Here is a 21,152-nt window from a genome sequence, read left to right as displayed (position 1 = left end):
AATTGTTTAAAAAAAAAAAAACAGAATGGGGATGACAGGGTTATCCTGTTCCTATTTAGGACCACTGAACTAGATATCCACTGCAAGCCACCCACCAAAATGTACTCTAAACAGATTAAAGAGTTAAGTATAAAAAGTCATGTTATAGGGAAATATCAGAAAACAGAACAGAATGTTTATCAGATCCATGGCAGCAGGGTAACTTCCTCAGCCCTTGAAGCAATCACAGAGGAAGGGAGATTGACAGATTCAAATATATATGCATTAATATCTTCTGTAGAAGGAAGCATAATAAAACCAAAATGAAAAGGACATCAGACTAAGAAAATATCAGCACCAACTATGAGACAGTTAATATATACGATGTAGAAACATTTCAGTCAAATTAAAGAGACAGCAAGATGCTGATAGACAAAAGGACACAGGACACAAACAGGAAAGTCAGGCAAGAGGCAATCTACCAAGAAACAAATATATAGGGAAAATGTACACTTGATTCGATGACAGGGGAGAAATGTACATGAAACACACCTACTGTAATGAAAGGGATATTTCACACCACTGCTGACAAGGAAAACAGTTTCCAGCCTACTGGAAAGCAACATGGCAGCCACTCCCAAGGCAGACAGCTAGCCGGGAACAGGGTAGATGAAAACCCAAGACCCCTGTCTCCTGCCTCAGGAGTCACCCCCTCACCATACCTGCCCATTGTCTTGAGTACACCTACTCTTGTTTAAAGTGATCTTCTGCGCTGAGTGCTAGAGATGGTACCAGCAATGGGTGGGATACAGTCTTTGTCCTCCTGGGCTTGTGCTGTAGTGAGGGGGACAGGACCAGGAATTATAATGTGGGTGATGAGTGTACTGGGAGCCAGAGTTCATCGGAGCCTAGAGACGGGCCATGTAAAAAGACTTCACAGAGGAGATGGCTTCTATCTGCCCAGGATGAGCATAATTGGCCAGGTGATGAGAGAAGGCACCAGATGGAAGGGAGAAAGCATAGGAACAACCCTCACCAAGGCTGGGGGGCTGGAGAAGGGGCCAAGGCACCTAGCAGGGAAGCAGTGAGAGCTGAAAAGCAAGGCAAACAGGACCTTGTCATGATGGTGCTTTCAGGGCTATACTAGGCAGCTGAAGCCTGCAACGGAAGCTGCATTTTAGAAAGCTGGCCTCTGGCTTCAGGACAGAGAATGGTTTGGAAAAGGTAAGACCGAAGCCTGTCCAGGAAGCCAGGCAGAAGCTGCTGTGATGATCGGTGGGGTGGGGACCAGGAAGCAGGACCCTGAGCAGAGCCTGGGCAGAGAAGAAACATTTGATGGAGCAATAGTAAGTAAACCAGTGTGGCAGTGATTCAAAAAGAGACATTTATGTTGATGACTAGAAAGGGAAACAGGGTTGGAGCCAGAAAAAAGCCACGGCAGTCCCCAGTGTGTTTCCCAAACTACAGAACCAAGAGTCTCAGAGATGAATGAAAACTGCCAAGAGCAAGGGATCACCCAGGAGTCAGAAAGGGGGTGACTCACGCAGTTTGCAAACCCTAATTTCCTCTCCTTGGTCACACACTTCCTTCTGATTTCTTTTTCTGATGATTCATAAGAAAAAAATTTCCCCTTTTAAATTCAAACCAGAAATGCTTGAGCACCTGAGTTCACCCTGCCCAAGCTATAACCTCTAACCCCAAGCAAACAAAACCCAACTTAACCCCAAGCAGCTAAAAAGACACTGCCTGCCAAGAAACCGAGAAGAAACAAGAGGTTTCTGGTGCTGTGAGAGCTGTCAGAGGCCCCCCAACCCTCCTGTGCCCCAAGAGGGTCCTCAGTGCCAGCTCACACACACAGATTCAAGCCCCTTAGCCAGAACTTATGGGATTTCAGAATTCGGAATTTGTTTGGATTTCTGAAGAGGAAGCTTATCGATAATCCCACCAATTACAGAGTACCTTCAGTAGGGGTCCGGAGCCACACGTGCAGTAAAACACATTCATATTTCTGCAGTGAATCCTGTGACTATGCACACAGTGGGTTAAGTAAAAATTACAAAGAGCTTCATGTCAGTTCAGATGGGGTTCTGGGGCCAAATGAGTTTGCAGCATATTTACAGACCAATATTTGGTGGCGGAGCTTTTTGGATTTCAGATAAGGAAGTTTAGAGCTGAATCAAGCATGGGGCACACAGGTGCTAGGCCCTTGTTGAGAGACGATCCCTCTGTGTGCCCATTTTACAGATGAGCAAAGTGAGGCTCAGAAAGGTAAAGGAAACTGCTCAAGGTCTCACAGCTATTAGGTGGCTGAGCTAAGATTCAAGCCCAGACTTGACATCTTTCCATGTGTATTCATGGATTCTCCAGGTGGCTGAAATGCCAGGCAGAGCATTTAGCATTACGGGGAATGTGGGCAGCATTGGGAGTGGGGTCAAGATCAGGTGCAGCAGGAATTGAGTTGTTCCTCCTCGGTGGGGGAAGGCACGTTTGTCTCCTCACACAAGTCCGGGGCATGCAGCCAACCGGGCCACACAGGCCCAGAGCTCCCCGCATCTCCGCAGACACAGCCCCTGCCCCCACAGACCTCAGAGCCCACTGGGGGAGGCAGGCAACAAACACGCAAACACACAAACATGGCTACAATTGTGATAAATGCTGTGAAGCAAACAAGGGAACTATAGAGATAGAAGATGGAAAGACTTGAAAAGATCTCTCTCTAGGGTTAAACTGGGGGAGCCCTACAGGAGGAGGAGCCTGCCACACAAGAAAGCTGTCAATGTCCCACAGGGGAGAAATAATGTGGCTAGAGCACAGGGGAGGGACAAGGTTGAGATCAGAGTGGTCGGCAGGGGCCTAAGCAGGTGAAATCCCGGGGCCATAGTAGGGATTTGGATTTTATCCCAAATGGGAAGCCCCTGGGTAGTTCTTACAAAGGAGTAACGTGCTCTGATTTACATTTTAAAAGATGACTCAGGCTGTCATAGGGGGAGGATGGACTCTGTGAGGCTCCTTCCCATGAGTCTCAGTTTTCTCATCTACATCATGGGTTCATGAGAAACCTCATAAAAAGCACAGCCAAAGGTGTCTGGCATATAGCTGACTTAAAGCAAAGACTGGATTTTCCCACCTAATCACAAAACAGGAGAACCCAGTCCTAAATCATCCATAAATCACCCCCCTGATTAAAATCCTTCAGAGCTCCCACGTCTTTCCCTGGGTTCTGTGGTCCTGCTTGACCTGATTCGCCACTTTCTCCAGCCCCATTCCTCATCATCTCCCACTGGAGATGCTCCCTCTCAAGCTGCCAGCTGAACCACTCCTAGGACTCGCCAAGGTCCTTTCCCTAAAGCATGAGGCCTCCTTCACACTGGCCCTGTTGTCAGTACCCCCTTCCTTCCTACGAACATTTGATGAGCACCTACTCCACACCAACCCTGTCTTGAACATGGAGAGGCTCAAAAAGCAGCTGAGGACATCTGTGTGAGCACACGTGTGAGTGTGCACATAAAACAAGAATCCAAACACATCCAGCCTGACCCTCTTCTCATTGCTGGGCTGGATTGCCTTGAAGACAGAAAACAAACATTCAACAGAGTAAATAAGTCACTTATTTAGTATGTGAGAAGGTTCTAAGAATTATGGAAAGAAGAAAAAGGTGAGCAGGTGAGATGAACCAGGAATAGCAGGATGGACGGTATGCGAGTTTAAACAGGGTGGTCAAAGGCGGGCCTCCCTGAGAAAGGGACAGTTGGGCAAACTGGAAGGAGGGAAGAGACTAAGCCAGGCAAGTATGGGGGTGGGGAGGTGGAGACAGCCCATGCAAAGGCCCGGAGGTGGGGCAACAGAGGATGGAGTGTACCCCACAGATGGCACTGATATTACTCCTCCCCAGAGAGAGGAAGCCATCACTTTTTCCGCGGCCTTATCTGATGGCTGTGGTCAGAGGAGCGAGTAAGGGCAGGCGTGAGGGCTGCAACAGCTCAACACATCCGAGGGGCCTCAGTGGGGCCCCAGAGCGGCTGACATCCGCTCGGCCTGCGGCTTCTTCCTGTGGCTTCTGCAACGCAGGTTGCCCCAGTGGGGGCTATTTTTGCTCCTGTTTGGGGCTCTGTGCAGGGCTCCTCTGTGCATGGTACTGGGGGCTGCTGGGCCTGGTCCCTCTTTGGGTTTGCTCTGCTCAGCCATTTAAATGTTCCACGTGTCTTTGGGGATATTTACTGTCCAGCAGGTGGGAAAGAAGAGGAAATCTGTTATACGTGTCCTCTTGCCCGTCCTCATGACCCTCCAAGATCAGAGAGGTTACATGGTTTATCCAGGGTAACACAGCCAAATCAAAACACAGGCTGAGGATTCTAAGGTCTGAAGGCCCTTAATCTGCAAGGAGTTATTTGCCTTTGCACCTAAATTAATGTGTCCCAAGCAGGTGTCTGTGCTCTATGTCCTTCCAGAGGGCATGAGGATAAAGGTGCATCATACCCGGTGTCAGTCCCCCCAGAGCATCACAGCACTGATGCGGAAGATTATGATGGGGTGGATGCAGGGAAGGGTCCCTGGCCCAGACTGCTGGGGGGGTGGGAGGAGTGAGCAATCAGAGCAGGCCTCCAGAAAGCAATGATGCCACATCTCTGTCTGCAAGAATGAGCAGGAGTTCAAGGGGTAAAGGAAACATTCTGGACAAAAAGGTTTGCATGTATAAAATCCAGAAGCACCACAGCTTGGTTAGTGGGGGAGGGGGCTTCAGAAAGCTGCCCAGCAAGTGATGATTCTGCCTGGGAGGGAGGAGGCAGAAGCTAGCTTGCTGACGGCAAAAAATGAGATCAGACAGGTGCCCCAGCCCCCCAAGTGGCCACATTAAGGGTATCAGAACAGATCTAACAGATCCAACAGGTTCCAAGCAAACATCCAACAAAAGGCTTTCAACAGGGGAGTGGTTCACAGAGTTCCTGCTAGCTGTGTGAGGAGAGCAAACTCTACAAGGAAGGTGGAGTCAGGAAGGCCTGAGCGGAGGCTCCTGTATCACCCAGACAATCAGCCAGGCAATTGTGAAGTGGGGAGGTGGAGTTGTACCCGGCGGGGGCAGCCACCCGGGAGTGAGGCAGAGAGAAAGGCCGGGGATGATGTAAGCCAAGGAGTGGACAGCACAGTGTTTACCAAGATGGGCGTGTGTGGGGGTGGGGGCGGATGAATCAAGACAGGGACCATTTAGAGTCACCATCTCCTTCAGATGAACCCTCTGGGGTAAGGGTGTGCAACCAAAGCGGCTTCTCTATACCGTCCCCCCATTCATAAGAGGTGGCTGCTCCCACGGCCTCAACTGCTCCACACAGCAAGCAAGACCCAGGGAAAGTGAGTACGTGGCCTGAAGTCCCAGCCAAAAATCAAGAGAGGGAAGCCTGCAAATCTAGGCCCATCTGATTTCTGTATCAATGCCCATTTCGACAGACACCCAAAGCAGAGGGCCCCCACGCCCTCCCTGGAAAATGGCACCCCAGGGTCTGGGAGAAGCTGGAGAACTCACTTCCCATCTACGATATTTCAGGGCTTCATTTGTGATCCACAGACGTGAACACTTGCCAGGCCCCCTGGCTGGACAGAGATGGTGATCCCGGACAGCCCTCGGGCTCCCTGAGGCAATCACAGCGGGTGCCACAGAGGGAGCCCCAGGTATGCTCGAGCTGCCTCCTCGGGAAACCTCGCATCCCTGCCTCTGCTCCCAATTTCGTTAATTACTGGTTTGCGCATGCAGGAGGCAGCAGGAGGGAGAGAGTCATCATGGGTGCCACTAATCACAGAAAGGAAATTAATTTCAAACATGAAGCTCATCCTCCACTGGAGGATACACACACAGCCCTGATTTCCAACATGGAATAGAAGAGTAGGAGTTGGGAGGATCAGCCTGAACTATTTTTCTAAGGGAATCAGAGACCAAGAGAAGGCAAAGAAACTCACCCAGGATCGCAAAACAATTACATAGAAGAATATAAACATGTATCTCTGGCTTCCCACTCCCTGGGCACCTTCATCTTCTCCATAAATATTCATTAGGTGTCTGCTGTGTGTCAGACTCCATGAGCCAGCAGATACCCTGGGCCCCTGTCAAAGGCTCCCAGGGTCCTTCCCCAAGAGGGGAGAGTGTTTTTATTCACTGAGCACCAACACAGTGTTTTATATATCTAGCCCCATTTAATTCTAATAATCTGCCATTTTATAGGTAAGGAAACTGGCTCAGACAGGTAAAGTGACCTGCTGGAAACCACACAGCAAACACAAAGCAGAGCCAGGACTCAAAGTCAAGTCTTAAACCTGGGTTCAGCTCCTGTTTTCCAAGTCCAGGGGGCTATTCAGGGGTGGTAATACGCCAGCCACACCCTCCCTTCTAAGACCACTCCCACCGCCCTTCCAAAGCCTTTCTCCGACCCTGGGCTCTCAGCTAGCACTCGCCTACTGGCTGGCTATTGTGCGAGACCCCACCAATACAAGGCTAGTATTCAGAAAGCTGTTCAGGAAGCGTTAAAAATAAGAGTCGGTTCTGTTTCAAGACAGCCAGTAAGTCCCTGTAATTAACTCCTCTCCCAGTCAAGAGCCCGTGAAAGTAACCAGAGACATAGAGAAATTGGTCCCAGACAGGGCTATGCAGCAGAATGTGGCTCTGAATCCAAGCTCCCTAAGAAGGGAACCAGAACACAGAGTCTCTAGCTGTAAGCACAAAGGGGAGAGTTCCTCAGGTCCTATGCCCATATGAGCACGTCTGTGCACACACACACACACACACATACACACACAGTGTTAGCCATGAAGTTCTCCGGAGCAGAGCTAAGGGTTTGGAGCATTTGTTCATTCAGTCACTCAACATTTATGGAGGTCCTACCATATACAAGGCAAAGTACTAGGCAGTGTGTGTGTGCATGCACATACACCATCATCACAATACAGGGAAGGAAGTATCAGTGTCCCCATTTTACGGATAAGGAAACTGAGACTTGCAAACTCAAGAAACTTGCCCTGTGTCACAGATGGTATTTGTGGCAGAGCTGAGGTCTGAAATCAGCACCTAACCCAGACTCTGGCATGGGAGGCACGCCACGGCCATTTCCTCAGTGGCTGGCTGTCTCCAAAGCCTTCCCCAGTAGACTGAGGGCCTGTGACCTCTTGCCTTTGATCCAGCAGGCAGGAATCGGAGATCATGCAGGGGGCACAGAAGCGTCTGTTTCTTGGTCTCTCTCAGTTCACCTGGGACATTCCAAGCAAGGGAAAGCAGGCATTTGAGGGCGGTTTCCGTTTCTGGGACACACGTGCACAAAGCCAGTTTTTCAACAATGACCGTGATGAATCACAGCACCAGGAGAGGTCAGGCCTCCTGCTCAGCGGGGTGCAGCCCTGTCACCTGCAACCAGCCCCACCCCCAACTCAGCCAACTCCCTCCACAAAGACTATCTCCCCAGTGACAGCTAGAAAATGCCATCAGTGTTAGGTTTCTGCATTCAGAATCTGTCACCTGTTATGTGTGTATGTGTTTGCCCTTAAGTCTGTGACAATGTTCTCCCTCATCTTTGGCTGTCCTTGCTTTTCCAACAGGATGGCAACTGGCGATCCCAACTGGTTATTTTTCCATATTCTTAATGGACAAAAGGAAAAGGTTGTACTTGCAAATTTGGGGAGGAAGTTTTATTGATTCCACAAACTCCAAAATCCAGTGGAAGGAGGCAGCTCAAACTTTGTTTCTAGTAACAGCCCCAGCTACTCCTCATGCCTCCTGCCTTGAAAAACCCTCCCCAGTCCTCACCCTAGGTATCTTCTGGGCTCCTACCATATCATGTGCTAGCCCCATCCTTGTTTCTGGTCTGAGTTGGCCAGACCCCCACCCACACCTGGCCAGGCCCATTGCAGGGGGTGCTGAATGGATAAATGAATGAATGAATGAACAAATGCTTCTGGAGCACGCTGGGTACCTATGATGCTCAGGGTGCCAAGACCTGCCCCTCCAGGGTCCAATCCCAGCCACTTTCAGAATTCCTTTTCAAGAAGGGGCTGCCAACTGCTGGTCTCCTGGACCCTCCAGAGCATTTTCATTCCACAAGGTGACAAGCACCAGTCCAGGTCCCGGCCTGCCCCCCGCCCCCATGAGGCACCCTCTGTCTTCGTCCCGCAGCGACGGCCTGACCACCTCCACCGCAGGAGGTGGAGGTACCACCCGCTGCTTACCTTCTGCTGAAACACACCTGCAATGCACCAGCGTCTTGCAAGTAGAAGGAGCCCGAGTCTCATTCCACAGAAGCCCTGGCAGCGAGAGAACGCGCCCGCGACAGCCTCTGTGCGATTCTGCTGCATAATCAGCACAGAAAGAGAAAAAATGCCAGAAATAGCAAGCTTTATAAGCCCTCCTGACAAGTCTTGGTCCTCTATTGGCTGGAGGCCCGGCACCCCCGCCCCCCATCCCATTCCTATAAGGTGAAATGGAAAAACCTGTTATTTAACCTCTTTTATCAAAATCTATCTCCCATCCCAATCTGGGCCTGAGTGTTCAGAGCTCCTGGCATCGGTCTCCACACCAGGTCTCAGGGAGCGGAAGGGGAGGCAGCCTTCCCCACTCAGGCACACTGCCTCGGGAGCAGGTATTGAGCTGGAAAGGCTTCTGGAAGGCAGGCTGGCAGCACCTGTCAACATGTGAGAGTTGCATGCCATTTCATTTGGCAATCAGACTTCTGAGCATCCGTCCTGCAGACATCCCTGTTCTGGTGTGCACAGTGCATGCCCACAGATGTTGCTCGTTACAGACAAGAATGAGGGGCACACTCAATGTCTAAAACCAGGGTCGGGGTGAATGGATTAAAATATATCCATTCTGTGTAATATGATGGAATGAGGAAGGTCTGCAGGTGCTGACTGGGGACTGGTTGGGAGAAAAAGTCAAGGACATGATCCCCATTTTTATAAAAACAATAACTGTGTGTGTGTGTGTGTGTTTGGATATGCACTGTCAAAGATGCCAAACTGTGAACAGTGGTCACCCTGCGGAGTAGGAGAAGGGGGTATTTTCATTTGCCACTTTTCTCTTTTTTGTCTTGTTTGTTTTTCTTCTTTTTTTTTTTTTCTCTTCCACAAGCATGTATGACATTTGTAATTTAAAACAAAAACAGAAGAACCTCCCTGGTTCCTTCCCACTCCTCTGACACCAGCAGACCAAGGGCCAAGGCCACCCACCCCAAGGCTGGATCAGGTTGGGACAGGGCTGGCTGGAGGCACTATGGATCCCCCTGCAGGCGCGTTAGCTTTCACACAGGTGCAGTTAACTTAGGGCTCCATGAAGAATGTGGACTCTGGAATAAGACAGAACTGGGTCCAAATCCTAGCTGTGCCTGCTGGAATGGTTAGCCTCCCTGAACCTTAGTTTCTTCATCTGTAAATCGGGATGGCAGTACCTATTAAGTGCCATGTACCATGCTGGGCACTGCTAAACCAATTTTAATTTTTGGACATTTCAGAAATACCAGAGACTGCTGAGGAAGGCTCACAGAGCTGAAGACATCCAGGACTCAGTGAGAGGAGTTCTGGGAATCATCCCATTATTGAACATTTATACCAATAATAAACTAAGTGACAAGAAGGACCTGGGTAACAAATGGTGACAAAGGAGACCGATGCCCAGATCTCTGCATGAGGAGGGGGTGGGGGATCAGAAAGGGCTCCAGAGAGGAAGAGTCTTGCGTCCGTGCCTCTCCACCTTTCCCATGCTGTTCCCTCTGCCTGGATCACGCTTGCCCAGACCTTCACACAACTGACTTCTCATCCTTCACATCCTGCTTGGAGATCTCCTTCCTCCCCAGAGAGGGCTCCTTTGAATCACCCACACTGATTACTCTCTTCATAGCACACCCCTCCAGCCAATGGTTTCTGCTTATTTGTTTCGATGACTTCCATTTCTGTTTATTGTTCATCTTCCCTAATAGGCTGTGAGCTCCATGATGACCAGGACCCTCTAGAGCCTTGCTCATCTCTGGGTCTGACACACAGCAGATGCCCAACAAATAGAAAGTACACACAATCTGTAGATCCAAGGCCCAGATCCCAGCACGTGGAGCTTGTGTGAAAGAAAGGGGTGTGAAAGAAAGGGAAATACAGATTCTGTACTATGACAGAAAGATGAAAATTTCAGACATATTGAAGATCTGAAAACACACACACACTAAGCTGGGAAGGTGCTAGAAAAGCCCATCCATGAATGCTTCTATAGGCTTAAGATGGGAAACGACTTTCTAGGCCCAAATTTATTTGCACACAGACATTTATTTCTTCATTGCAACATTATTTACAAGAAAATGGAAACAAGAATAAAATCCATTGAGGGGTGCCTGGGTTGCTCAGTCAAGTGAGCATCCGACTCTTGGTTTCAGCTCAGGTCAGGATCTTGGTCATGAGGTCAAGACCCATGTCAGGTTCCATGCTCAGTGCGGAGTAGGCTTGTCCCTCTCCCTCCTCCTCTGCCCCTCTTCTCACTTTCTCTCTCTCTCTCTCAAATAAATAAATAAAAATCTTTAAATGTCATGCTGTTGCTGTTTGAAAAAACAATAAAGTCCCTTGATAGGGAATTGGTTAAATAAATCACAACTCTCTGTACAATGGAATACTATGCAGCCATGACAAATGATATGCATTCTCTGATATGGAAAGAAGCCCATATTGCTTGTTGGATGCTGAACTTTCTAACTGGAAACCAGAGACTCCAATAAGCAAAAGGTATAAGTGATTGTTACAGAGAAAGTGTGAAGCTAAAAGCCTTCAATTATCATTTATTAATTCATTCACTCAACAGCATTCTCTGTTCCCTGTGCCTCGTCCTTACTCTATGCAGGGCAGGGTTCCAGACAGAAGGGCTGTGTGTGATCAGGACACTGTCCTCGTCCTCAAAGACAGCTCAGCTCAAATATGTAGGTGAGAAATTAGTACATAAGGGGGACAGTGCTCATGGCTAAGGGCTGCAGGGTCATCAGCTGAGGGGGGACTTCCCAGAAAAGGTGTCATCTGAGCTGGGGATGGAAGGAGGGGTAGTGCTGGGTATACAGAAGGGAGGAAGCATGTTGAGAGGCAGAGGTGGGGCAACACCGGGCAGGTGCAGAAAGTCCCTGCATTCTCCATCAAACACTGAACTCCACCATGGGCGGGAAAGGGGATCTGAGAGCTGAGCCTGGGTCCAGAAGATTCTGGACTTGATTCTGCCACTCATGAGCTAGAAAGAGGAATTCTGGGGTGTGACGATGCTGTCCCCCGGTGTGTGTGGTCACAGAACAGCTTCCCGACCTTGACTCACTCACCCTGAGAGTGCCTGCCCCATTAAACATTGATCTTGGTCATGAGATCAAGCCCTGGTACCCAGTGCAGGGTGGAGGGGGTCCCAACTCTACAGACCCTCTCCTCAGTCAACTCCTTCTGGGGTAGAGCCAGGGAGGGACCGCTGCACCTTGACGGAACTCAGCATTTTTTTAGTTTCGTTTTTTTTTTTCTTTTATTTGGGGCATTTTGAGGCAGCTTGATGGTTATGGTTCAAAACAAAGAGAGATGACTCAGCTTCATGTGAAGAGCCGAAGCCTTTTGGAAAAGATATTTCCGTTTGAATGCTTCTCTCCTCTCGGCCACAGAGGCAGCTCATCCAGGCTGCCTTGTTTTCTTGACATTCAACTGTTCCCAGGGACGAGGACCGGGCTCCGGGGCCCAGACTGCCTGGGTCTGAATCCTGGCACTACCCCTTACTCACTCAGAAGATCTGCACAAAGTTATACCCTCTCTGAGCCTATGTTTACTTAAGACTGCCTTGCGGGGTCCTTATGCCAAGCCGCCATCACTCATGGAAAGGGTCCGGTCCCACGCCTGGCACAAAGTGAGCGTAGAGTAAATATCACTGTTAGTAACCACAGCGCCCCATCCTGAGCTTCTGCTGTGTCTGGATTATCTCACTTACTCCTTACACACTGCCGAGCACAAGGACCCATTTTGCAGGTGAATCGACTGGGGCTCAAAGCAATGAGCTGACTTGGGTTTCCATCTTCCCATTCAAGAAGGTCAGTGCACACACCCCAGGCCGACTTAGGAATGAATCTGTACAAGCTCTTTCTTTCCATCTGACTCTCTCTGCACCAGCAGCCAAACGCACACCAGCTCCTCATGCCTTTATCTGCAAAATGGGGACAATATTCTGAGGTTGTTGAAATAGTCTAGTCATGGCTTAATAAAAATAATGCCATGAAGGTGCTTAGAAACCTTCAATGTTATCACATCACTCTTTCCTCTGGGACAAGGCGTCAACAAAACGCCGAGCTCTTCACGTACAATATCCCAAGGACAGGCATGAAGCTGTTTGGGAAAACACCCTCACCAGTCGGGCGAAAACCCAAAAATGAGAAAGAGGTGCAAGCTCATGCAAATAAAAAAGAAAAAAAGGACTTTAAAATGACCCATCATCAAATGGCCACCCTGCATCAGGACATGAACACAGGGTCTCTCAAACTTTTGTCCTGGAACAAATGAAGAAAAAAAAAAAAGGCCGATGCAGGCGAACACACGTAACCCAAGACAGTCAAACCCTTTCCATCCCCTTCCCCTGCTTCGCCCTGAAGGACATGCTGACAGGGCAACCTTAACAGTAACTGACTAATTGTAAACCCTGTGATTACCAGGGTTGATTTCCATGGAACTTCCTTTTACAGGGCTGAGAACCTCTCTGGAGTGTAATTGCCGAGTTCAGTTTTAGCTCTGTCACATCCAACCATCGCTGCTAACTAAGGCGGGGGCTTCCGTGCCAGGTAAGCTGTAATGAAGTCAGCTCCCTGCTTCATTTCACAATATTGTGATGCCCCCGTCAGTACCTGTAAGTGCTGAGAAGCTCTGAGCTGCTGTGAAATAAATCTTGCCCAAGGGAAGTGATTAAAGCCGCTCTGCGCCATGGAGGGGCCTGGCTGGGTCCTTGCACCCACTGGGACGGTGTGGCTGCTCAACCCCACGCGCCTCCTCGCCCTGCCTCCCTTCCTCCTCTGTAGGTGCTTCCTGCTCCCCCCACCTTCCCACAGCCCTGCCAGCATTCGAACTCACGTCTGACTGCGCGGAGTCTCACCAAATGGCCCTCACACAGTCTCCCACGGCGCGCAGGTGCGCTTTTGTGGGGCTTCGGCACAACACCATGTGCCAGCCTCCCCCACACACGACTCCCCCTGACCGGGTTCCACCAGCACAGCCCTACTCCCAGGCGCTGCCATGCCTGTCTGGCCTGACTTTGTGCGGACCGCACCTTTGTCCAGAAACTGGCAGGAGCAGAGGGGTGAGGACTGTGCCCTCTGAGCGCCCACTACTGGCCGGGCACGCACCAGGTACTTCGTACCCATGCAATCCCCACCATCAGCCGGAACAGCAAGGGCATGTCCCCTTGTTTTCTATTTGGGGAAACTGAGGTCTGAGACCTTCCATGAGGCTGGTGAGAGGGATTGTTTTCAGTTCCAAAGGCCAGTTAAGGCTGCCCTTCTCGTGAGGCGCTGCCAAGCCTCTTCTCCCTAGTCAAAGAAACCCTGGAGTAAACCTATTTCCCTTTTCACTCATCTGCCAGGAAGCCCAGAGCCAGCTTCAATAAGTGCAGAGCCCAGGGCCAACATATCTGCTTTCATTTTTCACCTAGAATTCGTTCTATTTTATGTTTTCATCGGCTCTAATTTTGCAGTGTATTACATATACTTCTATGTCTTCATATGTGTTCTTATCACCGAATAGCCAAAAATAAATTAGCAACCACCAAAAGTGAGGCTCTGAGAGGTTAGGCGGTGTCCCAAGGTCCCACAGCAGGCCCAGCAGTGCTCTTCCTACTACTGTCTGACCCCAGCTTCTTCTTCCCCTCCTCAACCAAAAGCAGGTTCTGCACATTCACTTCCTGCCAAACACAACAGCAGGTAACAGGTCCTGCTACACCCACACTCCCTTCTCAACATGAGGTAACACTAACATGCTCTGTCCAGAGACATGGTGTTCCCCCAAGCCTGGACTTTGACTATCAGGTCTGGATGGCTACAGCTGTAGATGGAGAAGCCAGGGGCTCTCGGAAGCCCCACTCTCAATGTCCAGGCAAGGCAAAGCCATGCTTCTAGAAGCAAGGATGCAAGACCACTCCGGCCAGAGGTACACAAGGAGGCTGCTGGGCAGAAACCTTCGGGGTCTCCAAGGCCACCTCCGCTGGCCCTCTACCACGACCACCCTGGACCCCTGTGTGGTGGGACAGGTGTTGCAAGCCAGCCAGCCCCACACGGCAAGCTGACAAACACACTCTTCCTAGCCACACTGCTGTCTGACCCCCAGTTCAGCCAAAGGCAGTATGGAAATGAATTCTGAAGCATGAAGACCCAGGTTCAAATCCCAGCTCTGCCACTTACTAGCTGTGAACCCCAGGGAAGGGTGAGCCTCTCTGCAAAGTGGGGTGTTGATGCCACCTTGCTGGATGTCTCTGGAGACGCAGAGCCCACCGGCCCTGTGCCCTCCCTCCCAGAGGAGACGCGGTGCTGTTCCAGTGTCTGCCTCCAGCATCATCCTGGCAACTCCCTCCAGGGCATCGATCAGGAGATGACAGGAGGAAGGAAAGAGCAGGGAGGTTTGCTCCAACTTATCTCATTCAGGACATGCTTTCTGGGACAAGACTGAAAAATAAAATTAAATAATGAAATGTGAGGTTGAATAGAAACCCAAAGTCAGGACTGACTTTGCTAGAACTGCTCAGTCCTACCTCAGGCAAGGAGGGAGGGCTAGGGGAGTCCCCACGGCTTGTCCCACCGCTGGAGGGGCATCTGCAACATTTCCAGTCCATCAGCCGCAGGATGGGCTGCCGACCCATGTGATGCATCCTGGTTACCATGGTTTCTGTTTATTCTGGGTCCTGGTAAAGAGGAGTGTTTGCTCTACTCCGACCTGCAGTCACTGAGGTCCCTGCACTGTCCTGGGTGCACACAGGCAGGAGCCCGCATGCCCAGAAGAGAGGCACTCAGATTAACTCAGCCCCACAGGCCCCTCCCCACCCGACCTAGGGTGGACGGGGACCAGGCCCCATTTTCAGATGAGAGAACCAAGGCCTGAGGCTAGCGGCACCTGCCCAGAGTTTCATGGCAATGCCACAAGGAGCAGGAATTCAAACTCGAATTTGCCTGACTTGTCCTATTTTTCCAATTCTGTGCTGGCTCATTTATGATCATTATTCTGGCTCCCAGAGACCTCAGGCCTTTTCTAAAACGGCACCCCCTGAGATGCCTTGAGGGAACCTGCTGAAGGCTCAGGGACATCAGAGGCAGCTCATGGGAGTAAGTAGGCAGTTCCCCCAGGGGGCTGGAAACTCGGGTCCCCACACCAGATCTGACAACATTCCCAGTTCATGATTCAAAGATCAGTGGCCAACAGAACTAAATCCAAACCCCCTACTCAACCCAGCACCCCAGACCCGCCCCTGAATTCTATATATCTGACCTCTCCCTCACTGCCTCCTCCCCCTTTCCAGTACTCAAATCCCTCCTCTTCCACAAGGATTTCCTGGGTGCCCACGTGAGCATCAATCTCTCCCTTGCCCCAAAGACCACCACGCCCAGCCACCCTGTGTATAAGCTGCCCATGGAAAGGTCTCTCCCCACCTCCCTCCTAAGACTAGGTCACATGGGGACTGCTCAGGGGACATCTATGAACCAAAATTCCTTTCTCAGACCAAGCACGCTGACACTTAAAGGGAACTGACACTTCAACGGGCGCTCAAATGTGCCAAGTCTCTCCTTCCACAGGCCTTTGCACATGCTGTTCTATCTAGAATGCCTCCCTCGCCCCACGTAGCAACCTGTCTTCCCACAACTCCTGAAGTTCCCTCTGACCCTCCATTAACTGGCCTCATAGCACCTGTGCAGCTCTTCTAACCAGCCCTGGTGTGCTCACATTTTGTGTTTCATTATGTCATTATATGTCTCTTGTTCACCCTGGAATTCCCACCACAGTGCCTAGCACACAGCAGGGGCTCCATAAGTGTTTCCTGTCAGCCATGGTAGATTACAAAGAGGACCACAGGTCCCCCCGTTTCTACCTGCGTGCCCCCTGCACAGTGATGTCACTGCTCCTCTTATCAAGAGATGGAGTCTTTTTCTTCCCTCCTTGAAGCCGGGCTTAGCCATGTGACTTTACTTGGTCACTGAGACAGCAACAGATGGGCCACAAGGAAAAGCCTGAAAAGCATGCGTGCACTAGAGCATCTGGCCCTTGCTGCGCCAGGAGCCCCAGAACACTAAGTGAAGGAGCCGGAGCTAGCTGCTAGAGGAAGAGGTTTGGGGGAAAGCCGAGCCAACAGTCGGCCAGCCCCCAGCCAGCAGCCTGCCAAGTGCCACCCAGGTGAGTGAGGCCATCCTACACCACCCAGCTGTCAGGGAACCAGCCAAGTGATGGCACCTGCAGAGACCAGCCAGCCCAGCCCAGACAGGCCTCCAGCCAACCCACAGATTGTGAGCTAAATAAAATGGTGGTTGCTTTAAACAACTCATTTTGGGTGGCTTGTTAACGCAGCAACTAACAGGAGCTAACAGAAGAACACTGGCCATGGTACGCTCACCGCCAAAGAACAAGCGTCTGGTCTATACAACCTCAAGTTGAGAACAATACAAGCCTCTTGGGAGGTGGGAAGCCACTGGAGGGTGAGATCCAGGTCCCTGGGTTTGAACCCTACTGGCCTATGACTCTGGCTTCCGCCTGGACAAGACAGGCACTCACCTCTGTCTGCAGTGGGAGTAACACATCCTATACCAAGTCTTCTAGGTTGGGATGGTTTGAGTCTAAACGGGGAACATGCGTGAAAGGCCTCCCCCAACCCAAAGGAAGCTAGAGACCCTCTGCACGTGGGAAGAAAACTGCTGCAGAATAAAGATCATGACTTTGGAGCTGGACAGATTCTGGTTCCTGATCCACTCTGCTACCTGCACGCTGTGTGACCTTAGACAAGTTTCTCAACCTCTCTGAGCTTCTGGTGTAACCTGACCAGGTGTCAGGTGTCTGTGACATGGTAATAATAATATGTAACTTGCAGGACTATTGTGAGGGTTGAAGAAAACAGTGTACATAAGACACGTGGCACATCATACGTATTCAATAAACAGCAGCTCCTCCTCCGTGGCCACCCCTCCCTAGCGGGACCTCTCACATCACCATCTTAGCCCCGCCACCCCCACTTGGCAGTAACGGTTTCCAAGTTTGATATCAGCATCTTGTGCCAGGTGCCAAGTTGTGACTGTAGCTTACATAACATCGAGAGAGAGAGAGAAAGGGGGGGGGAGAGGTTTACTTGAAGAATGAGAAAGACCTGGATGTTGCCAGCTTTGATGGGGGAGAAAACTCAGGCCACGGATAAGAGAGTGAAGAAGATGATTCAGACCTGAATCCTCAGCCTCAAAGTCTTGACACACCCAAGCCCCCATCCGGCTTCATCTAGGATAACTGTCTGTGGCCTTTCCTCCCTTCACCTCCAAGGCCCCCGCATGCAGGAAGGAGGGAGGCAGCGAGGTGGGCTCAGCACGGGGGCAAGGTAACCAGCTCTTACCTATACTGAGATTGCTGGACAGCAGTGTGATTCCAGGGCCTCTGTCCCACAAAGCACCTACAGCAAAAGTGGAAGCCCCTCTGCCCCAAGGATCCAAAATGCCAAGAATGTGGTCTATAGAAAGGGTCCAGGATGGACTCCAGCCCCCCAGCCTAGCATGCATGCGTGCACGCACACACACACGCACACACACACACAGAAACACACACACACACACACTGAAGAAGAATTTGATCAGGGAAGACAGACATGTGGGGAAGAGGGCCCAGTGTGGGGGCGGGAAGGGCCCTGGAGCAGAGAGATGAAACACTGGATTACTCCCCTGCCCCAAAGCCCTCTGGGGCTTCCCACTAGAGGATCCAAACTCCAGGGCCTGGCACTCAGTGCCCTTCCCCAGCTGCAGGCTTTGCCTCCTCTTCCACACTAGCCTGTACCCATCCAGACAGCTGTGCCCCAATTCCCCACGCCACCCATCCCCTTGGCCTTGGCCACACACTCCCCTGCTGGATGAGGTCATGGAGTTCGAGAATGGGAGTCCTAGCAAACAGGTTTGGGTTCCAGTCCAGTGTGACCATGGCCCAGTCACCTGACTTCCGGCGCCTCAGTTTATCTGCACAGAAGGATCAGCTTCTACTCCAAGGGTGGTTGTGAAGATTAAATAAATAACATAAGCAGAACACCTATCCCATATAGACACGAAATTAATGGCTCTTCTGTTCTCCCCTCCCCTATATGTACCCATCCTACTCTCCTTTGAGGTCCTGCCTAAATGCCTTTGTCTGCCAGGAAGCCCTCCCTGAACACTGCAGGTCTCAGGGATTTTCTCTCCCTCCCTCTCCCCCTTTCCCTCTCTCTCTCCCTCTCTCTCTCTCTCCACCCCCCCACTCTCCCTCTCCCTTTCTCCCTCCTCTTCTCTCTGCTCCCTCTCTCCTCCCCCTCCTTAGGCTCTGAAGTAAGAGTTGTCTTACCTGTGCAGACCCCCACCTATCCACCCATCCCTATATGCAGGCTCCATCACAACCTAAGGACAAGGACAAAGGACCAATCATGACCAAAACCGTGGGAGGCTGCGGCACAAACAGTGCCCAGAGAGCAGAAATGGCTTACCCAAGGTCACACAGCAGAGTTCAAACAAGAGTCAACAGTCCTGCGTCCCCTTCTGCACTCTCAAGGCTATTCTCAGACAAGGATACAGTGTGTGGATGCTGACGGGGTCCCACCCAGACCCCTCTTTGCAGACTGTGCATCCATCCCCCAGTGGCTGGGGGTGCTAATGCCCCCTCCTCTGCAGAAATGCCCTTGGCTGATGGGAGAAAAGCACAGGAAGCATGACACCTCTCCCCCAACACTCCCTGAGGAAGCTATGGCCAGGGACCGACTGACAAGGGTGTGAAAAGGCCACCCCCAGCCCTGGCCTCAAGATGGGACCAGCTCTGGAGTACTGCTCTTACTCCAGGACTCCCCGTGGGATCAGGCTGAAGCAGGTTCTCCAGCTGAGACCACCTCCTTGCTCACCTCCTCCCCCAGCCCTGTCCTGGGGCCCCCATGCCCCTTCTCAGGAGAGCACTTTTTCATGAGCATCCTTTTTTCAGGCTCTGCTTCTAGGGAGCTCAGCCTGACACAAAGGCCTTGGTTCTCAAATCTGTGGTCCACTGACTGGCAGCCCAGCATCTCCCGGACCTTATTAGACCTGCAAACTCTCTGGCCCCACTCCAGGTCTCCTGAATCAGAATCTGCATTTTAACAAGGCCCGGTGTGATTTGCATGCACGTTAAAGTTTGAGCTCTGGCTTAAGGTCGGTTGTCACCGGCCAATTGTGGGGACCATCCAGCGAGCATGGTAGTAACAAAACGTGCCCATCTGTTGCAGCAATCATACAACTAATGTGGGCGTTATCCAACCCTGATTACTGACGGCGGAGGTGAGCCAGGTAGTGTGGACATAAGCACCCTGACCACCAGTGTGTCATCTCCATGGCCCATGCTCTGGTGAGTGCAAGTTCCATGTCCTTCGGGCTTGAGCTCCAACCCCACACATCTTACTCGGTCAGCAGAATTCTGTTTCACTTTGGAACTAGTCCAGCGTCTGCATTAATCAATTAAAGCCTTTGCCTCTACCCCTTCTTGAGGAGGAGACCCCCCCAACACCAGACAGCTAGGAAAGGTTCCCCAAGGGCACCCCTGGAGAAGATGCTAGAAAGAGGGGTGGTTAGGATTCTCCAGGGCCCTGGGGGATCTAGGGCAGGGGATAGGATGCAGATGTCTCTGCCTTGGAAGAAGAAATTGCTGGCCTGCCCTGGGTCAGAAACCCCTCTTCAGAGGCCCCACTCCACCCATCCCAGGGTATGAGCCCCTCATCCTGGTGTGAGCCCCTCAAAGTCCCTCTAAGGGGATGTCCATGACCTTTGCAAAACTAAAGGCAATAACCAAGTCCTATGTGCTGAACGGACCCCAGGGCCGGCCCTGGAGGCTGCGATAATCCAGACGTGTGTTTGGACAGGAGCACCCTGCAAAGCTCGGTCAACGCTGCCTGTTGCCTGAGGAGGGAAGTGGCTCACCTTTTGCTAATCGTCCTAATTCATTTTTTATTACTAACTTTCCTGTTCTCTATTTGCCATCTGATTGAAGATATTACCAAAGGCATTTAAATAGCATCAGACTGTACCACAATGGCAAACATAACTCTTTTTATTGAAATATGCATTAATATACATATAATTCCCTGATCACAAAGACCTCATGGTCCACATGTTAGACCCTAAGCGAAGGCAGATTTGACGAGAGGCACATACACAACTGGAGGTTCTTCAGAAAACAATAAGCCGCGTCAGGAGGGTGTGACAAAATGGGCACTTTCTCATGCTGCCGGGGAACGTGGATGACCCTCCTGGAAAATGGCATGACAACCTGAATCAAGAGCCATAAAAATGCTCATTCCTTTGGAACCAGGGGTTCTACTTTGGCCCATAGCCAACAGCCTGGGTCTTTCTGTAATGGTGGGAATGTTCTTTATCTGCAAGCCCAGTGGCTATAGAGGGCTGGAAATATGGCTAGTGTGACTGAGGAATTAAGTTTGATTTTATTTGGCTTGATATTAAATTGAAATAGCTGCATGTGGCTAGTGGCTATCATGTTGGACAGTGTGGCAAGCCATCATGGATTCTCTCCTAAACCATATCATCACCTCCGTCCGTCTTCCTGCATCCACTCTTGCCCCCCTTCCAATGTTTTCCCCATAAGACAGTCACCGAGATTCTTCTAAAAATGCTTCCATTGCCCTTGAGATAAAGTCCAAGCTCCTGGACATGGCCTTCAAGGTCCTACCTCCTGGGGACAGGAAGCACCCCAGCTCTCAGGGAGCCTGAGGTGTTCCAGGTGCTGGAGGGGCAATGACAGCAGCGGAGGGGACAGCAGTGAGGGCCTCGCCGAGGCCGGGGCACGTGAGGAGAAACTTAAAAGACACGTGTGTCGGAGTTTGCCAGGTAGGTGGGGAATGCCCAAACCAGAGGCAGAGCAGCTCGAGGTGCTCCCATCGACCCCCCGCCCTTGTGAAGCCGCTATTCTAGCAGTGGGGGTGGGACATAAATAATAAACAT

The 21,152-nt window shown here is 51.0% G+C and overlaps 1 protein-coding gene across 5 annotated transcripts in view; it reads right to left on the bottom strand.

Moving 5' to 3' along the window:
• Positions 1 to 21,152, bottom strand: part of TOX2 (TOX high mobility group box family member 2) — a 130,644-nt gene that overhangs the window by 95,267 nt on the left and 14,225 nt on the right. Inside the window, exon 1 of one of the 5 annotated variants that reach the window (XM_064573209.1) lies at positions 14,382 to 14,628. The exons of 3 other annotated variants lie outside the window; for them this stretch is intronic. Coding sequence is in view for 1 of the 2 variants with exons in the window: in XM_064573211.1 (XP_064429281.1) it covers positions 8,182 to 8,307 (126 nt within the window). In the remaining variant the exon portion in view is untranslated. Of the gene's footprint in view, positions 1 to 8,181; positions 8,358 to 14,381; positions 14,629 to 21,152 lie in introns of those variants that run through there. One more of the 5 variants, XM_064573211.1, reaches the window with a different exon arrangement.

Source organism: Mirounga angustirostris, unplaced genomic scaffold, assembly GCF_029215605.1.
Source record: "Mirounga angustirostris isolate CCGP_5_RB_7025 unplaced genomic scaffold, mMirAng1.0.hap1 SCAF_10, whole genome shotgun sequence".
NCBI classification, from domain to species: Eukaryota; Metazoa; Chordata; class Mammalia; order Carnivora; family Phocidae; genus Mirounga; species Mirounga angustirostris.
Note: the sequence above shows the minus strand (reverse complement) of the source record. Positions and strands in the feature narration are given on the sequence as shown.